General features: G+C 39.9%; 1 protein-coding gene across 5 annotated transcripts in view; it reads right to left on the minus strand.

Moving 5' to 3' along the window:
• CHD7 (chromodomain helicase DNA binding protein 7) overlaps positions 1-23,294 on the minus strand; it is a 126,780-nt gene that overhangs the window by 43,068 nt on the left and 60,418 nt on the right. For all 5 annotated transcript variants that reach the window (XM_048939908.1, XM_048939911.1, XM_048939909.1 and 2 more), the window contains 4 exons: positions 15,384-15,805; positions 7,233-7,371; positions 4,648-4,785; positions 3,564-3,629 (listed from right to left, as the gene is read on the minus strand). In XM_048939908.1, the coding sequence (XP_048795865.1) occupies positions 3,564-3,629; positions 4,648-4,785; positions 7,233-7,371; positions 15,384-15,805 (765 nt within the window). The remainder of the gene's footprint in view (positions 1-3,563; positions 3,630-4,647; positions 4,786-7,232; positions 7,372-15,383; positions 15,806-23,294) is intronic.

Here is a 23,294-nt window from a genome sequence, read left to right on the forward strand (position 1 = left end):
GACAAACTATTTCTGGAGCTACTTCTGGATGATCTTGAACCCTCTGCTGAAGGAGATAAACTATCTTTGAACCCTAAAAAATCAGGGAGGAACCTTTCAGTCGCTTACAAAGAAACTGTCAGAAGAAGGAATCTGAAGACCATAACTTTTTAAAATAAATAAATAAAAAGAGTATGCCTGACAAATGTACTCATATTAGAGGCCAAAACTGAAGAATAAAAGAAAAAAACAGAGATCACACTATTTGAATTCTATTCACTTCTTGAGATAAAATTACTCTTTAAGAAGTCTTCTCTAATCTTAAGATACTACCTTTTTATTTCTTTAAGCAAATTGTGGTCTTTGATTAGTTTTAAATCAAAAACTTTGAGATGTATCAGTCTTACAGAGACAATGTGGTTAAACACCTTTGTATAAAGATTTTGTATTAGACAATTTAACTCCTTTTTGCAGCATTTCAGCCAAGTATATTTTCTGTCAGCTGCCAATATCAAACAATAATTTATGAAGAAAATCTTGATAAATCCTGTCCATCTCATGAGTAGAATATATTACTGTGTTATTTAATAGACAATAATATAGACCACTTATTATATGTTCTATGAGCATGCATCAAAGATTTAACTAAAGAAAAAGTACTTCAGAAAAAAAATCCTTTAAAAATCTTATTCTGGAACTCATGTTTTTGGTTAAAAAAAAAATCAAGTTACAATCTCCAGCACTCAAGTGGAGTATATTTGTCCATCAGTACAGGATGAATGATGTAGAAGCTTATGCACTCTATGTTACCATTCAGCCCCCAGCACACGTTTACATTAACCAGAGGGTGGTGATGCACTGGAACAGGTTGCCCAAGGAGGTTGTGGATGCCCCATCTCTGCAGGTATTCAAGGTCAGGCTGGATGTGGCTCTGGGCAGCCTGGGCTGGTGGTTGGTGACCCTGCATGTAGCACAGGGGTTGAAACTCGATGATCATTGTGATCCTTTTCAACCCAGGCCATTCTATGATTCTATGATTTAGGCAAAATACCCAGAAAAGTGATTATGCAGACAACCTAAAATAGCATATCAGATATGGGCAAAGCAGGATTCTCCAGTGATCACTGCCCAGGTGTGACATAATTGACGATCTGATCTGCAGTCTTTGCAGATAACTAAAGAAATAAACGATCTCTTCCTTCAAGCAAATACAATTTTGCACTGCCTTTGCCACAGAAGTGATACAGTAATACCTGCTAGAACAGAAGTTATTTGAGTAAGGCATTGAAGTGTAGAGACAAGTCAGAGCTTTAAAAAAAAAAAAAAAAAATCCCACAAAAAACAGTAAGATCACCTGCTAGAAAAATAGCAGACAGCTAAGCTGGATTTTAATCTAACCAGTTTGTGGAATAGACATAAGCAGTTGTACACAGTTCTCTTAGATATAATTTTTATAGTGCATTAGTAGGCAGAGAGAGAAATTCAGATATGCAATATACAGGGTACAGTGCCCTGCAAACTCCACAGGACTTTCCTGAATACATGTGATTGTGCTGAATAGCACCTTTAGTTCAATCCAGGCCTTTTCAAACCTAAGTATAAGAAATTCAAAGGGGGATGAAGTTGGTTAAGAAATGAATTACAGAAATGAAAGACTTAAACATACAAACTGTAGGCAGTTTGAGTAAGTTTTTCTTATGTAAACCCTGACAGAGAACATGTACTTTCAGCAAGGGTATTAACCAGAAATAAAAATTCTGTGTTAAGAACAAGAGGGAAAAAAATTGTCTGTTGTACTTGAATCATTCACAGAAGAAATTTGGCTGTAAGTATAGTTCTGTTTCTGATCTAGTAACCCCAAGACGAAGCCTGTATTTCAGAAAAACCAGCATAATATTAAGAATGCTGTTTTGAAAGCGTACTCATTACCTCATGTCCTTTACTCAAACTAAACATCTTTGTAAGAACCTAATCCACTGAAAGGCTTCCTAGTGAAGCCTTCGCTCATGTTTATTTTATGTGTTGGTCCTGATCGCAGCAATTTTACTTTGATTAGTAATCTAACAACCAGTGTTTTGATGACGTTAGTAAAAGTGTAAAAGACCTTTAATAAAAGCACAGTTGGATACTTCAGATGTTAAATATTAACATCCTGAAATCCATTTTTTGGGGATAGAGAGGAGCATTGGGAAGAAGAGCAGGAAACAAGAGACACCCCTCAAACCTGCAAATACAATCCATAAAAAACATTAAAGAACAGGCTCAAAATAGAGCTTGCCTCCAGCAGTGCTTGCAATCAAAGACACGTAGGCAGCAGACCAACCACTTCCCACAAACTGCAGTAAAATACACACTCCCCATGAGTAATCACACCTTTATTTGCAGGAGAGAAGAAGAAGAGAAGAATAGTTGGTGAAAAACAGCTTCAAATGTAAAGACATGTATGAAAAGATCACCTTCTTGTCTCCTCTCCAGTAGACCACAGGGCAACTAATTATTTGGTTTATTACTATTAAGTTGTATTTTAAAACTTATTTCTTTTCAGATACAAACTACAGCTTTAGAATTAAATAAAACAACAACAACCCTAGGGGTTTTGTGCCATACAAACTGCAGAATCAAACTCAACCAAAGCCACTCATGACACTGCATGAATTTATGTTTACAAAGCTGTTAATGATGTTATGACAGTAGTACTAAAATAAAAACAAATCAAAAACAAAAACCCACAACAAACAAATCCATGGATAAGCACAACTTTCCTCATTAGATTTGAAAAAATTAACTCTTTGAGGGAAATATTTATTTCTGGTTAAATACATTCAACATGAGCTGTGTACCTATATTAAATCAGACAGGTCTTTCTAACTATAAGATGAGTGAGAGAATTACACAAAAGAGTCTGGAAAATATAATGCATTTTTAGGAAAAAGTTCTTGTCAACTTCCTACTCGAAGTATAATACTTTGGAAGTGCAAGGGCCAATCAAGTTCTAAAGTATATTAAGGGAAACTGCAGCAAAATAGGAACATAGCTGGCAACAGGGGAGAATTAAAAGAGAACCACACTTCACCAAGCAGAATGCTTTTTTCACTCTCTCAGCATAGCAACAAGAAGCTCTCTGACCACCTCTATATATAACTTCCTAGATCACAAGTAAACTTGGGCTGCTAAGCACACCCACTGTCAGAAGATGTAAAAATTACGGGCAAGGATTTTTCTTTACTACAGTTAGGCAGAAACCCAGGATGTAGGAGAGGTCTCACTCCTCAAACTCCCCTGAAACATAACTCTGAAGCAAAAGACACCACAGATTCTGTCCAGGTATATATATTTGCAAAAATCAAAATTCTCTTCTGAAGAAACGCAAGAAAAGACTGGAACACTAAACAAGCAGCATGTTTTGCACATGCCAACACAATAGAAAGTTTAACGTTCTCTAAAGACATTCTTAGGGAAGCTCCTGTATTCAGTAAAATATTTTTCCATTAGAAATATCCAAGTATTTTTTGAGAACTTACTAGGGGTCTTAACAGAAACATACTTAGCTTTAAAAACATGGAGGGAAGAAGTTTGCTTTTTACCTTTTTCTTGACTGAGCGACTACTCATGATTTTCTCCACAACAGGACCTTCAGCATCAGCAGATTCCTGCACCACAAATATTATACAAGAGTTATGGCTGTGCAAATAGTACTTCAATTCTTTCTTCATTAGAAAAAACTTCATATATTTTTTTCCCAACATGTTTTTTTTTTTTTCCCCTCTCAGCACGAGAACTGAGAAATGTGTATAATGCCATAATAAAAAATTGAAAGATACTTGTTTAAACACATTTTTAAGAGCTAACGGAACTCCAGCTTTCCTACAAAGGCTGACAGTACACACATAGATGAGTTCACCTCTCCTAAAATTATACATGCTTTCAGCACCATACAATAGAAATATTAGACAACATTCAAGAACTCTGCTTGGCTCCGTAAATGCCCACACGATAGCTATCAAAATTACATGTGATTCCCACTGCAGGCAAACCTAGAAAATTCCCCTTCTGATAAAACACAATTAACAATGGAGATCACATACAGTATTTCATAAGGCTTAACAAATCACTGTATGAAATACCAAAGAACACGTCTACATTTTCCAATAGGTTATCAGTGAGTTAAGTGAAGTAGTGTTCTGAAAATGCACTACAAAACAATGAGATTGTTACAACAGTCATTCCTATATTATTACCCCTCATCTTATTCAAACTATTTTATCCATCATTTACATTGCACAGAGAATAAAGTGTACCCTGCTGGGTACTACAAGGCAGTAATTTCATAAAGGGGTTCTTATGGTGCCTAGCAGCAGGGGACAAGCTTGAGTGGTTTATTAAAGTCACAGAAGCCAGATCACTGAATTCTGTGAGAGAAGTAAATTCTGACTCCTAGCAGTCCAATTCAGGTTCCCTTAGGTAGAAGCCACTAATTTCAAAGAACTGTGTCAAAATGCACATTACCACTTGTAAACAAAGTCATGAAAGAACATATTCTTTCATAAAAAGCTAATTCCTTCTGGCACACTGTGCCAAGCAGGGATTAATATCATTCAGAAAAAAGGCCCATATTTGAACCTTGAATTTTGCTGTTGAATCCACCTTTCTATTCCATTCAAATCTGACCTGTTGCTCTGACTGAGAAGTATTTGAAGGAGAGTCTCTTCCAGCAGCATCAGCATCATCTGCCTCCTCATCTGAAATCTTGAACTCCAAGTCTTCTGTGTAACGCTTCCTCTTCACCTGCCTGCTGGAGCGTCGCTTCTAAACAGAAAGTTAAAGTTAAAACTTTATCTCAAAGCAATTCAAAAAATCAGAAGCTGCCCCTCTCAAACCATTTGCACAAGGAACGCTGACAGATGGCCACTGTAGGAACCAAATACCACCTTTCCATGGCATGGCTATAATGTTGCTGAGCAGTGACTACACACTTTCATGGTCTTCCCATCTCTCCAGATTATCTTGTAGGGGAAATATAACACAACATGATTTCCTCACTCCACTGACACAGCATTGTTCAGAAACACATGCTTGGAGCACAGCATAGGAAAAGACCCAAAACTTCAAGAGAGGAGAATGAGAAATCTGAACCATTCACAGACTGAAAACATAATTCCTGCGTCTCCCGTACCCTCTACACAAGGGTGAGAGAAAATTTCAGAGGAGATGCAGAAAATCTGTAAAACACACAAGCATTCATTTGACAGAATTGGAAACATGTCATTCAGCGTGATTTATTCTCTGCAACAATAAAATTCAAGTTCCCACACACTCTGCTTCAGGTAATACACTTTCAAAAGCTGACAGCATTATGCTGTTGAAGGAAACTGTAAAGTCATCATCAAAAATCTCAATGGACTCAGACATTTTTTAAAAAGATGCTGAATTTCAACTGATAAAGTCTACTTTTATGAATTGATATATTGCTTATTTTTGTATCTTTCTCAGTTCAACACACGTTGTCTCCAGTACGTGAAATACTTACAGAGCTTCTTCAACAGATCTATGCACCCAGGTCTCTTAATGTGCATAAATGTGTAAAATTTATTTTTAGACATTTTCTAAGCACAAACATCTGAGGCACAATTTCCACTAAATAGGAAATTGCCCTTAACTGCAAATGAAAATTTTCACCAGTGACACCCCTTCAAACAACTATGATGCTATGTTAAAGGTAGAAGCCCCAACTTACAGGGGTTCCCATGAAGCTGTAACATAATACCAATATTTTTACAGCTGAAAATAGATGCTACTTGGCAAATATACACCCTTATTTCCATGATCACGGATGGGAAAATATCCATCTTCTTTTGGCTCAATAGGTAAATCTTACCACTATTCTTGGCACCAAAAGTCTTATATTTCTCTAATGGAAAGTAAGCCTAGAATGTAATGGTAGGCATCCCTCTGAAGTTTATCAGCTTGGTTAACTTCCCATTTCTTCTGATATCCACGTGAGGCTTTGCAAATGTTATGCATCGCCAGAAACTGTGCATATTTTACCTGCATTAGATTATCCTTTACTCTTTAACTGATCTATATGTAACACAACACAAAAAATCTGTATGATAACACAAAATAACTGTCTCTACAGAGAGCAGTGCATCACTTCCTGCATTATTAGGATTTTTATAGGTGAATCAGTACCATGGAGTTTCAGGCAACTGCATATGAATGCCAGCATAACAAGTTTATTAATCCTAGCAGTCCCAGTATATAAAGATATAAACCTTTATATAAACCTCCATAAGTTCACATGAGGAAAAATGGAATTGGCAAAATATGCAGCATGAAAAAAAAAGTGTTAAGAAAACAAAATTAACAGAAATAAATTGTGTATGTGTTAGGGCAACATTTTTACCAGGCTAATTTGACTACTGACCACTGGCTTCAACAGTTCTCATAACTAGAAGCAAGATCTGCGAGCTGATATGCAATAGTCAAATGCAATAGACTTCAGTAATATCAGCGTGACAATTTAGGAGTGTCATACTTTCTCCATCACAATTTGCTTATATCCTTTAACAAGGGAATGATTACTTTTAATGCCTGCTCTGAGCACTGCCAGCAGAAGAAAGCCAGGAGCTGGCCACTTTTTAATATGACAAGCAGCAGGACACACAATAATTCTCATATGCACTCACTCCTATTCCAGATTTTCCTTATGTTAAAGGAAATTTACAGAGAAATGAATAGGTGAGCAGTGCTGAAGAAAAACGAGCTGATAGCTGGCAGTTCTGAAGAAAGGCCTGTCATACATCGAAGTGGTATAGTTAAAAGTCTCCAACATGCAAATTTCCCTCATCCTGCTCTGTCACATTTTGTGCTTGATTTCAGAAGGCTTCCAAAGCTGACGCAAAGAAGAAACAAGACGCTCATAAGAAAAACCTCATAATGCCACGTCAAGTCGACAGATCAGAAAATGCAGTGTCCCAACTGCAAGCATTAACAGAAGAAAACATATGAAAGCTCAGCAGCGCCGTGCATACATCTAAGGATAACAAGACTGTAAAGTAAAATTATGAAGAACAACACTTGTTTTAGTAAAATATTCACCACAGCAACTTCTAGCTTTCACCTTCTTGGTATGTCATTCTAATCAACACAGTAAATACTTACATATCTTTATCTCCACATCTCAAACTGAGAGAACTATCATTTCACGCAATTCAATCGCCAAAGTCTACATTGAACTTGGGAGACAGCATTACCTGAACTCCTGGATCATCTTCATCTTCAGGATGAGGTGAAGGTGGTGGAGTTTTATCCAAATCTGAATTTTCAGAACCTTCCTTTCCCTTGTTAACCTTTTTCTTCGCAGCACTAGTTTCTGAATCTGTTTTCTTGTTACTAGGACAAAAGTATTTTTAATCAATATTTGTATTAAAAAGTAAGCAGAAAGCACTTAACAGTTAATCAGCAAGATATTTATTTTCAGCGACTTTACTATTGTCAACTGTCTTGCCTTATTAAAGTATTTAAATGTAACAGTAAACCCAATGATGCACAGGCCACTGCTGTATGTTTCCCTCTCCTCAACAGCAGAATAAGGAGTCAGCCTCCCTTCAGTATCTCAGTGTCTTCAACAAGAAACTAGAAATGAGAACGGTAAAGAAGACCTGCTCTGTTTAAAACCTGCACCTTCTGGAAACAGCACTGACACACATGAATACAAACAGGGTTACACTTGCACTTTTCTTTTTTTGCCACTCCCCACGTCAACTAGGCAAGCCAGAGGAAGCTGTACCAAAGATGGCAAGAATTCTGCACTTGAGCCTACAGTTCTAAGCAGTGGAACAGCACAAGAGATTTAGTGCCAGCCCTCAGGGCACACATGAGGACTTGAGGCATGTGACGGCTGCGTGTGGCAGCAGAGTGGGGTCTGCATAGAGGGTTCAAGGCACTTGGTCCAATAAGGCTTGTTGCCATCAGCTGCAGCTACCCAGACTGGCTAGCTCACCTTAGCACTTCAACACAGGTTCTTCTATCTTTGTTTCTCTGGTGAGGGAGAAGAAAACCTGATATCTCAGCATCTGCAAGTTACACCCACTGCTGACAGTGTGAGGTTTAGAGCCCATCCCTGTCACCCTTTGTGAAAACATTCACCACCGGAGGAGCTGGCACTACATCTTTCTGACCACATCACAACTTTGGGAAGCTCCAGGTTCCCATATCACAACCCAGCTTTTAACATGTTGCCACCAACTCAAGCAGTGAGGTGATCTCCAGCAATAGAGACACAATGTTTAGACAGCAAAGGGTAAGAAGTGATGCTGGAAGTTAAACATCACCAGCACATTCGGTTCCACAGGCTGGGTGGGTTCCTGCAGACCCTTCAGTCCTAGCACTGCCCTGACAGCTGCTGCTTGCAGAGCTGCTGACACATTGAAAGAAAAGCTGCTGGCGTATAGTTGTGCACCGCTACCTGGTGACCAGAAAGTACCAACCCCAGACATTATTGCTGCCACTACAACACAGCTTGTCCTCCTCTCCTGCATCACTTCCACACCCTGGACACGCTCTGCAGTTTGTTTCTCCTGCACACTGGTCAACCAGAGGCACACTTTGCAGCAGTAATTTGAAGTTTCTGAATATAGTTTGATATACATGTATGTATTTGTGTGCATATATGGGGGACGTGAATGCGTTTCAACAGACACTGAGTTCAAAAGAAAAGTTAACACAAAAATGGGAATTTTGAAAATAAATTCCTACTACAGTGCAATTACATGGCATCGAAGCTTCCCTTTTAAGAAGGAAGCACCTCAGAATGTTGACAGTTTTCCACCAAAAGTTAGAAAAAAAAAAAAAAAAAAAAAAAGGGGGGGGGGGGGGGGGATGGAAGGAAGAAGTTCGACACCGCCGCCCGGAGCGGAGCCGTCAGCACAGAGCGCAGCTCGCAGCCGCTGCCTCCCGCGGCCGCCCGGCGCAGGCCGCACATGGCCGGGAGTCTCCCCTGCTACGCGGCTCCATTTCCAGCGTTTATTTCCGCTCTAACTGCCACAAATTACACAATGCTACAGCTGAAGCGGGGCCCCCGGCCTTTCATCTGCGCGCCGAGAGCGCTCGCATCGCCCTGGCAACCCGCGGCCACGTGACCAGCACCTGCTCCGCTGGCTGGCGGCCACCGACTGCAGCCATCTGCTTCTCTCAATCAGCGCCCAACGCTCCGACACCTGCGCGGCCGCGGGTTTTTTGGTTTTTTTTTTTTGTCTTTTTTTTTTTTTTTTTTGTCTTTTTTTTTTTTGGTTGTTGGTTTTTGTTTGTTTTTTTTTCTTTGTCCCCCTTTTTTACGAAATCACGGCCAAGCCGCTTCCAAAAAAAAAAAAAAAAAAAAAAAAAAAAGCAACAAAAAACCCCAAACAAACGAAGCAAATCACCCAAACACAACCTGACAAAACCTCACGCCGAACTTTCCACGTTTCTCAGATGTGCTCAAACCAAAGGTGGGCCTGTCAAGGGGGCTGGAGGGTTGCCAGGTTGAAGCGAGCTGACAGGCTGGTGCTTTTTGCAGGCGACCTCCATAAATCAGAGCAAAGCGCACAATTAAGTTCAGTGGTAGTTGCCGTGCCCCAGGTGCACCAGCGCCTATGAATAACAGGCTTAAAGCCTGGAAGAATAGCGCGGCCCAGGTTGGATAAGACATCCTCCTGCAGCACGGCGGGGAACGCGCACCGGCAGCGCTCGGCTGGCACAGCCCGACACGGCCCAGACAAAGGCCCTGCCGCAGGCTGGAGCGCTCGGGCAGATCCACCCCGACAAAGATTGCTTTCTAATGCCTGTCAGACCTTCCCCCGCTCCTGGTGGCGGAGCTGAACGCCTTCCTGCGAGCATTCCGTGACCTATATATACCCACGGGTCGTGCCTCGGCAGACTGAGTCACACTCGTAAGGGAGCCGCGCACTAAGTCATCCGGACACCATTTCGCATCGCCCCTGACAGGCCAGCTAACAGCGTGCGCACACACACACACACACACACACACGCCGCCAACTTGGGAGAACAAAGCCCGGCTCCGCTGAGAAATATAAGCTCTGAACTCGGGAGAATTGCCGACGTTAAATACACAGCCACAGCTTCTGCCATGAAAAATAGGGAAGGTGGAGAAGAAATAAAGCGGAGAAAAAGAGCGCTATCCTCGTGGACGAGGCTTCACCTGGCCAGCAGGATCTGCTCCTAAAAGCCTCGCTGACTCGGCCCACCTCATCTGCTCCTGCCCTTCAAGGACGCTGTTTGGCTGGGCCAGAATTACTTTTCCATATCTGAGTACAGGGGGGTGGAATGTATTTTTTTAGTGGTTTTAGCATAACCATTAGTCTGTGTCTCAGTGTGCTAGAGATGCACACTGATAGTACTTTGCAGGTGGCAAACTGTAATAGGTGCATTTAGACAACAACCAACTTAAATGCATTTTTACATGACCGAACGCATGATTTAACCAACTCTCACTAGAGACAAGCCTACAGACTCCAAACAAGAATTCCAAATCTGGGAGAAACTGAGGAGGTATTTGCATCCACACAAAACACTTTCTGTTAGCCAAAACCAGTCCTTCTATTCACAGTTAAAACACAGAGGCATTTCAGATTAGATGTCTCACAACCGAGCTGTCCAGTACTACTCTCTGGTTTTATCCTCTTATCCCTGGGGACTGCACAGCACACTGACCAAAGGGGATCAGCGAGAAGAAAACCTGCAGAAGGTCAGATGAGAGAACACCACTAAGGAAAACAAGGTCTGAAGAGGAAAACTTAAGCAGGATAACAGAGAAGAAAGCATGAATTACAACTTGAGAACGAGCATACCATCTTTGACAAACCATGCTTTGTGTCACTTAGTCAGCAGCCACCTACAGAGTAAGGTCAGACACCAGGATCTTAGAGGGCTGAACCATCTGACCCCAAAACACCCCAAAAAGCATGGGATGTTTCACAGGATTACGAGGGAAATAATTAACCCTTTTCTGTAATCTAAACAACCAAGGCAAGTCAGACACACTACTGATCCCTATTTTTCCATTTGGGAACACTGTCCCATGACAAATTCCTGACTAGAACCTGGATTAGAAAGATGTTGTACATCCACTGTGGAGCGACAAAACAACAAACCTTTAAATGCTCCCCAAATGTTAGGGCTTAGACTTTCTTTGCTATCTTATCTGACATTAAAACCCTCTTTATATTGCTTTCACATGTGACAGAAGTAGGAAAAATAACAATGGGATGATAAGGTATATTCCAGCCTGACTGCTCTGCTGAATCATTAAAAAATAAGCTTTGGTAATGGTGAAGCCCAGAAGGCCTGCCTGCAGGGAAGACAAAGGTAAATATTTGGCAGCTGGGATAGTTCAAAAGGGAGAAGAGAACAGGTGTGAAGAGGAACTGCCTCTGCAGACACATGCATGGAAATCTTGCATTATTTCCTGTCCTTTCCCACAGGCAACCCCTTCCTGCCTTTCGCAGAATGATCTGAGCTTTGGAGTGGAAACTACCAGTACCACCTAGGGACCTCTCTTCCTGTCCTCTGCCTCCCTAAGGTACTGCATCCTGCTGCTCACACCACTCCCCTTTGCAGCAGCCTATTCCCACTTCCGCAGCCAGAAGCCATCCCCTTTCCTACACAACAAATAGCTTATTTGCGTGCCAAAGAAGTCAGTCTCCACCTCTCTCTAAAAGAGGTAGGTATGCTAGTGCTCTGCGAGCAGCAGCCTGCCTACCCACTCACCCTAACCTCCATCCCAGGCAGCTGCTACATGTACGGAAGGACAAGAGCTTCTCCTGCTGTAGGGAGGGGAGGAAGCAGATTAGAGAAGCCCTGCAAAGCACAGCATACTGTTTGGAGGAGATGGGAAAAGGTACAAGTTCCCACAAGGAGCTGCCTTCTGGCCCTTTCAAGTTCTTTCCTGCTTCTCCCACCTTTGTAGGTGGTCACTCTCTAAGGTTTCACAGGAAGCAGCAGGAGAGCTATCAGCTGTGCTGCAGTGTGATCTTCTCAAACAGGTGCTCCACATCTTCTCCAGGGACAGGCCCAGAAGGAACAGACATCTGAGCCACGACTTTGCAGTTTAGACAGGGAAAGGCAAATAGTCCTACTATTACCTCTGGAAATAACCTGCGTGCTTTGCACGTGCCTGAAGCTGGCTCAGTAACATGAAAAGGCCACATAATACTCTGCACTGAGCAATTTAATGAAAAACCTCCATTGGTGTTCTCAGGTATACCTGAATTTTTCTTTTGATCTTTGCTAATTTGGCCTACAGAAGATTCGTTGTTCTTTTTTGTTTGTTTGTTTTGAACCAGCCGCTGCTTTATCTGGCTTTCAGTGTTGGCAGGATTAGGCTCATAGCAACAAATTAAAGTGATCTTGCTTTCCAAATCACAAACTAGACTGTACAACATAGTAGCCTCTGATTTTAGTGCTTTCTTTCTTTTTAAGATGTCATAGGACTCACAGTTCAAACAAGCATGCAATTAATCAGCTTCTTCCGTTCCTCCCATCTGACCTGTCCATCACATGAAGCTGCTTTTCAGTGAGGCAGGCTGCTCATTTTGTCACAACTTACACCAAATACAGAAGACACATGAAGGACAAAGTTTCGCTGCGTTTCTTGTTTGTTTAATGAAAGGATTTATACAGTTAGTGAAAATTTAAACTGAAATGACAGACAGGGCTGTGTTATGAGCTCTGTTGCATTACAAAGCGGTTAAGATGCAGCCTGTGTCAAATAGTTAACTGGGGCTTATAACACTCTATCCAAAAGAAAAAAATAATGCTCTTTGATAAATACATGTGTATGTCTGACTTTATTTATCAGAATTTTATGTGTGTAACTCTGTTCTTCTATTTAAACTAATTAGCCTATTTGGGAAAGAAAATACTTGGTTTTGTGCAGCATTTAAAAATCTAAAAAAAGAAACCACACTATTCTTTTCAACGCTTAAATTAAAAATACTGAGATATTATTAGTAAATATCAGCACACTCATGCCAGACGCATTAACAACTTTCATCATAAAATTACACTTGTACATTATCATACCATAATCTGTGTTAAGTTGCTGGAATCGTACTCAAATATGATAGAAACTTAGCGCTGCTGAAATACTGCAGCTTTTGGGCTGTTGATTCATCTAAAAATTTGATGCAATGATCTGTCATTTAGACTGACTCCCCAGTCTGCGATACTGCCAAAGCAAGCAAATTTCCTTTCACCGAGTTAAAATTCTACCAAAGCAGCGCAGCATCCCAACACAGCATCAGAGTTCTTTGAAGAAGTTTGATACTGAAGTTGACAAAACGAGAACAACCTTGTTTTCAAAAGAGCAGCTGGTAACAGCAAGACAAGTCCATTAAGGGAAAAAGTAAACTTTCTCAACACCTTTGTGTAAGCATGCTTACATGCACAGCACATGCTCTTCAGTGCTGCTCAAAACACGTTTCTCTCACAGGTAGAACAACAGGGCTTAGGAAATAGCAGAACACTGTAGTCGTCTAGCTACTCATGTACAAGAGTTATTGCAAGGGAAAGAAGATAAAGCCTTTCCAGAGACACAACTAAGAAAGCAGTGATTTGTTCCTTCAAAGGAAATACTGCTCCTTTAATCTGCACAGCATGTCCCAGGACTTAGAGAAGGCGTGCAAAGAGATGTGAAGACTGAGTGGAGAGGACAGACAAGTTCTGAGGTCTGATATCCAGCAGAGCCATAGGAACCCAGGCATGTTTCTGAGCCACTCTTTCTAACCATTGCTTATTAAACAAAGCTTCATTGCAGTCAGGTCCTTGTAAAAGTACACTAATTGACTAGTCCTGCAGTAAATGTTTTTCTACTTCCTGGTGCAAAAAATTGCTAGGAGATGCTCAATGTCATGCAGTAATGTGGCCTGTTCAGCCTTTAAGCCTACAAATATCTGGAAATGAAGCACAAAGGTTATTTTAGCTGATACAGTATTTTGGTTTCAAAAACATACACTGAGAGAAACAGCTTGAAGCATTTTTTTTAAGCTGTGACTTACTCTGTATATAAAACCCACCCGGAGGACAGGCTGAAACACAGTCCTTATGACTTCTGCAATAAGATAGGCTAATCAACTGTAATTTATTGAACAGTCCACAAAGCCAGTTCAGGAGGACAATATTTGATTTTACAGGTCAGTATTTCTAAGTTCTTCAGGAAACACTGTCTCTACCATCTGAGAAAAAAAGTTCATTCTTGCCAAAGGAGAAAGTAGTTTATTGCTATCTGTGCCTCATTTAGCTGAAGCAGAACTAACCACTGATAGTCAGTCTTGCAGAATATATGCAAAGCTGATTCATTAACTGCAATTTTAAAACCCTGATACAAATGGATTTTGCAAACTGATTCGGATTAACCAAGTCTGGCTGTGCTTCCATCTGGAAGTTATATTTTATAACACTAGCCACATCTTGAAAAACAGATTCAGATGTTTGGAACAAATTCAGAACAGTTGTAAGAAATTCTAGATACAAATGAAAAAAAATTGAGCTTTAATGTCTTTTTCCTCTCAGTTTTCTTTCAAGTGAGCATTTATAATCATGGTGTTTAGGGAGTTGAGGGGTAAGGAAAGAATCTTAGTTATTATCTATGACGTATTTACTCATGTGTAACAGCAGTTTGTTCTCTCATACTACTCAGTAGTATTCTAAGCCTATCCTTGTAAAGGGACACGATGCCGAGTGAAAACAGCAGAGAAGCAGGGTTGAAGCATCTGGTTCATCTACAAAGACTCTGTGTAGCAAAAATGTCTTTACATGAAACAGTAAAATGAGTATAACCTCTAGAGTGAGGGATACAGTCACACATCACTATTCATATAAAAACTTTTTTTTTTTAAACAGAAATCTTCTAGCCTACAGCTTGTGTCAGCATCAAATAAGTGAGTTGTACAGCTTGCAATGGTGCTGAACTTACTTAGTTGGACAAAAACTTCGTTTTTTTTTTTCCCCTCTAGGCTCCTCATCTCAATTTTTGTCAAACCTAAATTACTGTTGAAGCATCTCTTAATATACAAACCACACAGAAGAACAGACCAGTGTCAGAAGAAAATAAGCTAATTTTGAAACCTAACAGACCCAGAAATGTTTATGCCTTGAAAAGAAAAACTAACTTTGCTGGACATGGCAAAGAATTCTGCCTTTCCCACGTGTTTAGAGAAATTGTGTAGCCATAAACAGGAAAGCCAAACAAGAGAAATGTGCCAGACAGTTTCTCCAAAAACATGGTATTGCAGATGACTGAGGACAAAAGACAAAACAAGATTTCTCCACTCACTCCATTTAACGCAGATCACCTAGAAATCCCACAAACACTGTTCCCCATAACATACAGAAGTTTCCTGACTTACCTTGTCTTTTTGCTGGTCTTGGGTTTTGGCGTGGTATTTTTTGCTTTCTTTTCCTTTGGCTCTTTAGGGGTCTTAGGGACTTTGGGGGTCTTGGGTTCCTTCTTTTCCTTGGGCTCTTTAGGATCCTTCGGTTCTTTTTTTGCCTTGGGCTTTTTCTTTTTCTTTTTATCTTCTTGGGAGCAATCCACTGAGTTCCTACTTAGATTCTGGCTGTCAAGTCCCCCAGGAAAGTCTTCCTTACCAAAACTTTTACTGGGACCTTCTGCAGCAATGTGATTGTTTTTCTTTTTCTTTTTCTTTTGCTGTGGCTGCGGTTCAACTGATGGCAGAAAATCATCACTTTTCACTAGCTGGGTATTCGGTCCACTAACCTGAGTCATATCCGGCACTGGTTTCTCTAAAAAAGGTTCCGATGGAGAATGCTGAGAGAGACAAACAGAAATAAAATTGTAGATTTGCAACTTCCATTTCTAAAACTTTGCTCTTTTGGAGCAAGAGGGAACAGTGGGAGAAAATACTAAGCAGAAGATTACATTCGTAGCACATCTCAAATACTGCACAGCAAATCAGTAAAACAACAACACCAAAGCTTTCTGCAGTTAAAATGGTGGCAAAGTGACCAGAAATTCTTGATGCAGCAAAGGTAAAATTATTCTGTAATCAAGCTTGTATACAAGGTGGAATTACAGAAAACATTTAGACCCTTCAACTCTTAGATGCAAAAGGACAGTAATTGTTATTTCAGACATTTCTGTATTCAGAGTAGTTGCAAGTGATTCTGTTGCACTGAGATCTTGTCCTCCAGGGAAAAAAAAAAAAAAGTTGAAGTCTGATTCTAGATGTGCAACAAGAAAATAAAGGCATTCACAGGCTGTATTTATACAACATTCATTTACCTTGGTTCATGCTGTGACAGTATTTTGATCAGCGCACAAAGGTTTAAGTCACTTTGAATTTAATATAGTTACATTTTATGTCAAAGAACCACAGCTCCCTACTTGTAATTGAAACCTGCTACACATTGGACGAAGTATTATATTAAGTAATTGTGAAACTGCAAAAGCATCCTTTTTCAAAGTCTATGTAGTGTATCAGGCTTATGTCAGACTTTCATGCAGTATAGGAAAACCTCTGCATAATTATACAGATGCAAAGTGCCTAGACTAAGCATATTGGATATACTTGAAGTTCTCTCTTTAATAGTTCTATTCTACCCAAATATCCATGAGTCTGCAAAGAAAAAGCGTCTGAGCTCTATTTTGACTTTGCAGCATATTCAAGCGCTGACCTGCTTCTCACTGCCTGCCTGCTGCTATACATTCATGACCATGGTGATTTTCAAGAAAATAAAGTAATAGCATGACAATGAACTGATGCTTTTCTTAAAGCTGCATAAAGGATCAGACCATCTTCTCATCCTCTTTGTCTCTGTTTCTCCTACTTTTCCCTAGAAATTAAGTCAGCATAACTCTATGTGTAAGTTTCCCCTTAGCCATGGTCGCAAAGCTTGAAAAAGAAAGGTCTATAGCAAATAAGAACGTTACTTCTAGGAATAGGACAGTCTGTTTGTAAGGTTATTTGTCACATTTTCTCTTTTCTTCCAAATAGTACTTGAGAACAGCAAGTACGCAACAAATGATTACAAATCCTGTCTCCTAAGATTTAAGAAAATAAAATTCTTAATCATTTCACGAGAAAGCAAATGCATATGTATTTTTTCTAGACTGTAAACTATTTTCAGCATTTCTTCCTGGTAGCAAAAAAGAAAAAACAAACAACCCATTATGCCCTGAGTATACCTGCATATTCAGAAACTACCCAAGCAGCAGAAGGAGCAGACCTAGCAAGGGAGGGAGGGCACATACCTCTTCTGCTGTCTGGGAAAGTTTGGACTGGTATGAACTAGACACTGATTTGCTTTGGAGGAGACTCCATAACAGAGGGAAAACCCAAGCAGCTGGCCAAAGGTATGGGTCTACTTGTCTTAACCTAAATTTTTGCAGGTTTCCATCCTCCTCTTGATTATTAAGATACTATTAAGCTCAACAGGGCCTTAGTCACAGTGGAAACTCAGCTACACTGCCAGTCTGATGCCCCCATTTAATTACTACCACACCTATCAGCTCCACCTCAAGGGAATCTCACATCAGGCATCCTGAATCAACACCTCTTCTAGAAAGCTGTGGTCACAGTAGTACCCGGGTAACTTCATGTTGGAGAGTTCATAAAATTGGATATCAATGATTCCAGTGAGTTCTACAATCCAATTATGCATTACACATACACATACTTTGGATTGTTTTTAATGGTCCATTTAATGAATTGAGTTGAATGTCTCCTCAGATTTGTTCCTTATGTGACATAGAACAAAACTGTCTTCTCAATACCTCATACCGTTATGTGCTTGTGTGCTTGCTTAATATTTATTTTTTGGTGTTGAAAAGGACAGGAATATCACACAGATCACCAATAATATATATATATTTAATCAACAGGCTTTCAGAGCAGTACTTCTAAATTTCTCAATGCATACATGACTATATTTTCTGTCATTTCATATCTCACGCATCCTGCATTTGATTTTCAGACACTTTGAGTCCAGGTTTCACCAATGCCTTCACTGAGCTGTTTACTACAAATCTCAGTCCTTCTTTTTTTTTTTTTTTTTTTTTTTTTTTTTTTAAATACTGCCCACTTGCTATGCCTAACATAAAAAGAAATCTTAAGTTTTCCATTATTTGTAAAAATTCATATTTAACAAGTGCTTTATGCTTGGTAATACACTATTGGTTTGCCATCTATAAGCTTCTGTGTGATACACTTTCTAGAATAAAATCAGTCAACCGTTTCAACTTTTTTCTTCCTCTTTTGAAGCATGCAAAGCAGCCAAGCCAACAAATACTAAAAACTGCAAGAAATCCAGCAGTGCTGGATTAAATTTAGTTCTGTAAAACTTTCAAGATTTCACCTACGTTAGTAATAGGGCTGTGTCACTGAAAGCAGGATGAAGTTTTATATACGTTTGAGAATTCTTGTTACCGTTTTCATGTAACTCAAAAAAGTCGTCTTTTTTTCTAGTTGTGGTTTGAAAAACTTCCACCACTGTCACAACCAAATTTGAGCATAAAGTAGAGAGCTTTCCAAGGTTCCACGACAGCAATGACAGCCCTTTGTGATTTGACATCTGCAGTTCTGTGACAAGGTCTGGCCATAAGGTTACATGGCAGCAACTGTTTCCATGCTGTAGTACTCAATACTCCCTGTAACTGTGTTCAGTGCAATTCTGTAAGGTGCCACCCCATGAAAACTCATACTCTTCCTACCTCAAAAAGTTTATCCACATTCTTATACTCATAAAACTACATTAAGTGCAATCTTTACATGTGAAACAAATACACAGTGCTTACAAGCTTTTATTTTCCATGCCAAGGTAAGTGTATAAGTATACAAATCAAATCACTGTGATTTCGGTTTATATCACTCACGCCCCCCAGACATTAAGCTACAGACAGCCATCCCTACTCTAATTATGATTTGGTTGTATTTCCTTTTACTTGAAAATACAGTGGTTCTGCTACATGCCATTGTCTCCACAGGTTTGGCACGTTTTGTAATTCACTTACATGTCATCGTCTAAGCCCAGCACTCTTTCAAAGAAATGGGTGCGATAAATTCTCTTTTCTAGGAACTCTGTGCTTGCACTTAAGCAATATTCTAAAACAGCACATCCCTTACTGACAACCCCACATTGCTCCCTAGTGTGAAGCCGTGTAGGAGCAGCACAAGTCTGGTGAGCAGAGGAGAGGGGAAGCAGCTCAGGAGGTGCATTTTCATACCCCAAACCAGTTGTCTGCTCTTTCTTAGAAGGGGAGAAAGGGAAGAAGAACAGGCTTTCACTAGTAAATATTAGTTTAAGCCTACCACAGGGAATTATTTCAAATAGTTCTTCTTTAGATCCAGAAGGGATTAATTCTAGTTACAGGGTCGTAATTTCTGATAAAAGAACACCATTTTTCATTTACAAATGAGGAAAAGATGCATACTGTGAATTTTTACCAAAAGACTGAAAAATCTATCTGTGTATTTGACAGAAATCACTTCTCCTCCTTATGGCCTTTAACCATAACAAAGCCATAATTTAGCATGTTGGTACAGAATTTAATCTTCCACAGGAGAGAAATCAGTGAAGATTAAATACAAATAGGTATTAATCCTATTTGATATTGCAGCGGTATTATTTTTATATTATTTGAAATAAGGTGAAAAAGGTGCTCAAAAATATTGGTGTGTTTACTAGCCCCACATCTCTTTAAATCTTTTAGAGAAAAGCTGTTTTTGTAAACATTTAACAAAGAACAGATGGCCTGTTTTAATCATGCGAAAAAACCTGGAGCTCACATTAATACTCCTAGCACAGCCTACTGGGTCTAGTCACCTCCCTAACCAGCAGCACAAAACAGGCTTCAGTAATACCATTTAATTTTACAATGGATATTTTCTCATCAATTCCCCACGTCCGACAGTTAATCAATGCTATTAACGTGCAATATCACAATGCAGGACACTGCTAAAGATCACAGCTTATTAGAGCAAAACAGTGATTCTTCAGCAGCTCTGAGCGTTCAAACCGTGAGCAGCTCAACAGGTTACCAAGACAGTAATGCACTCGTGCGTTATCACTGAAAGCCAGCGACATCAGAGCCAGTTTTACAAGGAGGCGGCACTCCAGGTATCGTTCCTGGAATACGAAACCTCTCTTTTCTGGATTGAGAACTTATTTTTAAACTTCCAAACACACATCAGCCAAGATTTGGTAAGTTAAAAACTAAGCTGCCCGCATTTCACGGCCGCTCGCATATTTAAATCTAAGCTCATTCTCTGCAGCCCAAAGAAGCGATAGACGCCTCTAACCAGGCCTGTTATGTAAAGTAGCAAGATGGACAGGATGGGGGATTAACCCAGTGAGGGTTAGTGGCACCGAGGGAGGCTAAGGAGAATCTCTGTGTTGCTTGAACACGGATTGAACCACAATCAACTGTACTTAAGTGCTGAAAGTAGATGAGTGGCAGTTCCCCAGTAGAGCAGCAGCTGTTTGAGCCAATATTGAGCTTGTAGGATGGTGAAACAAGAGCAGCAACGTATGCGACATGACTCAGCGAACTTGTGAAATTTAAACATCAGTGTTAAACAAAAGTCTCTCCCCTGTTTTGTTGTTATTTTTTTAAATCAGGCCTATTTCAATATCTACTCTCTAGATCTCCCCCATCATTTTTAAAAAGACTGCCTGTAACCAGACATTACTGAAATTTTCTTAGACTTTGGTTTATCAAGTGAGTTGTGTTACAGCAGAGTGAGCAACCAATCACCTCCCACTGGTTCCAAAATACAAGACCCTCCAACACAATATATACAACAGAAATGTTGGGGTTAAGTAAATTATTACTGAGTATTCTCTTCTGCAGCTTAAATTACCACCTTCACTTGGGAAAAGTTAAACAGCAACCTGTCACCAAGGAAAGTTCTTTTAAAAGAAAGGAAGAACTATAGCAGCACGTCTGGAAGCAGCTCTGTGGAGAGGCAGAGGATTCGTATCCTTCCTGATAGCACTGTCCACAATGTGTAAACCATTGTATGTATCGATTGCCCCATAATTCTTCCTTCAAAAATTAATGAAAGGACTTGTCATCCCTCTGGATTATTTAGAGCAAACTATTCATCTCTAAACAAATCATCTGGAAAGTTTCCTCGTGTGTCTGTATGCACGTTTCTGTCCCTGCAGTTCTCAACTTGCCCCCTCAATGCCTCCAGTACCAGGCCTGCCCTGCTGCTCCCTCCAGCTTAAGCTTGCTTTGGCTCCTTCTAGCCCAGCAGAAACTTTTCAGACACTGTCCTTCTGCGAAGTTCATGTGTCAGTACAAACTGCAGCGCACGCAGGAACCAACACAGCTTCAGAAGTTTCCTTCTACAAATTCCTATAGTAGCAGAAATCCAGAAATATCCTCAAGAATACACTCACGCATAATTCTTCCCAAGATTTGCTTTACCACTCAGTTTATCCTCCTCTACTGTGAGTGATGATTCCCTCCCCTATTCTGTGAAGTGCCTGCCTTGAACCAAAGTTGTATCTACATTTTTTAATTTACGGTATGAAAATGCTTAGGAGGGGCAACATGATGCTGAAACTCTGATGCATCACTAATTTTGAAAGCCTTCTACGCAGTGTAGTTCAGATGTGACAACTTGCATTTATAAGCCTACCAGTGTTGTTGTCAGTGATCTTTTCTGCAATGAGACTGTATCAGATGAAAATGGAATACCATCTTTTTTGCAAACAGAACAGGAATCTTCCAGTTTACTGAATTTCTTGCCATACTTCTACAAGATATGGATGAAAACACACAGAAAAGAGGGTTCTATTAGTACTTTGGCAAGAAATACTTAAAAATCATTTGTATTAAAAAAAAAAATAAAAAAATCTGGTTTTGTTGCAGAAGCACTTCACTATCATTTGATTTCTTAAACAATCTTTCTGCCCCGTTATTGCTACCAGGGAGCATTTTTAAGCAGATGCAACTACTGAAAAGTTAAAACTTACTGACCCAAAGTTTTCAGAAAATCTCTGGATCAAGACATTTGCAATACCAATGCTTGCAGCATCCTAACAGTAGAATGGAAATGCTTAAAAGCAGTCTTAATGCTCTCAAACACCACTACAAAAGGTCACTCATTGCTGGTACAACTGACAATATCGACCAGTTACTGTGTGGGAGAAGAAAGATATGCTATATAAAATGCAGCGTTCTTAATTGAGTCTCAACATAACTATAGCATTAGAATTCTTCATTTTCTGGTCATGCTCTCTATAAAGTAACAGATTACAAAAGATGAGTGACACTAATGTAGCCATCCAAAAAGCAAACGTTCCATCATATTTAACAGTAATCACATGTAGCAATGGTGTTTTGTGCTCACAAAGTGAGAAATATTCATGCCAGGACTGCTGATGAGTCCATAGCTCAAGAATAACTAGTTTTTCCAGAAGAGAGCTCACCTTGTTGCTGTCCATGGATCGAAATCACCAACATAGATAAGACAGTATCAGACAAGTGCCTCTCCTAAGACAACAAAACATGTATTCTCCAGGCTGGCCTTTCATTTAAGAATCTACAAGAGCTACCACACTGATAGTATATAACTGTTAACGGAACGGGCCAAAAGACAAACATTTTTATTAATACTTTCATGTGACAGGTTACTTCTTAATATATCCTAGTTTAGTAGTATAAGGCTGTTCCCACTGCATGTGGGTCAGAAGCCATATATTATACAGAAGTAGCTAGCACAGGACCTACTCTCCACTCTCCATCATCACTGTGTAAGACAGGTCAAGGACTAAGGATTTTTGTGATTTTTATTTATTCTTACTAGTTTTAACTGCAGTGACACACAGCAAGGGTGAGACAACGAGGCACAGAATTCTAGCAGCAAAACTCATATTGCTGCTAATGGTAACTTGCACTCTACCTTAGCACTGCTTTCCCTGACCAGCCACACATTTGCATACACTCCATTAGCAAGCAGTAAATGTGTCAGAAACATGGTGGCATGAGTTTAACCACACAAGTTTTGCAGAGCTGTGTTATGCCAACAGGTGGGAAAATGTGAGGCAAACCAGAAATAGCTCTGGAATATTACCAGAAAATGGCCCATAAACATCTTTGTTTAAACACCTTACTTTGCAAAATAAGACCTGTACTGAAAAACTGAGATATTTTCATCATGAATTATGTCTGTTCACTACCCAAGCACAGTCAAGAGACTTGATGCTTACTAGAGAACTCTTTGGATTAGGATACCCCTAAGATTTATCACCGATCTTTTCCAACCCCTCCAAAACAAGACGCTGTCTGC

The sequence above is a fragment of the Lagopus muta genome, chromosome 3 (assembly GCF_023343835.1).
Source record: "Lagopus muta isolate bLagMut1 chromosome 3, bLagMut1 primary, whole genome shotgun sequence".
Lineage (NCBI taxonomy): Eukaryota > Metazoa > Chordata > Aves > Galliformes > Phasianidae > Lagopus > Lagopus muta.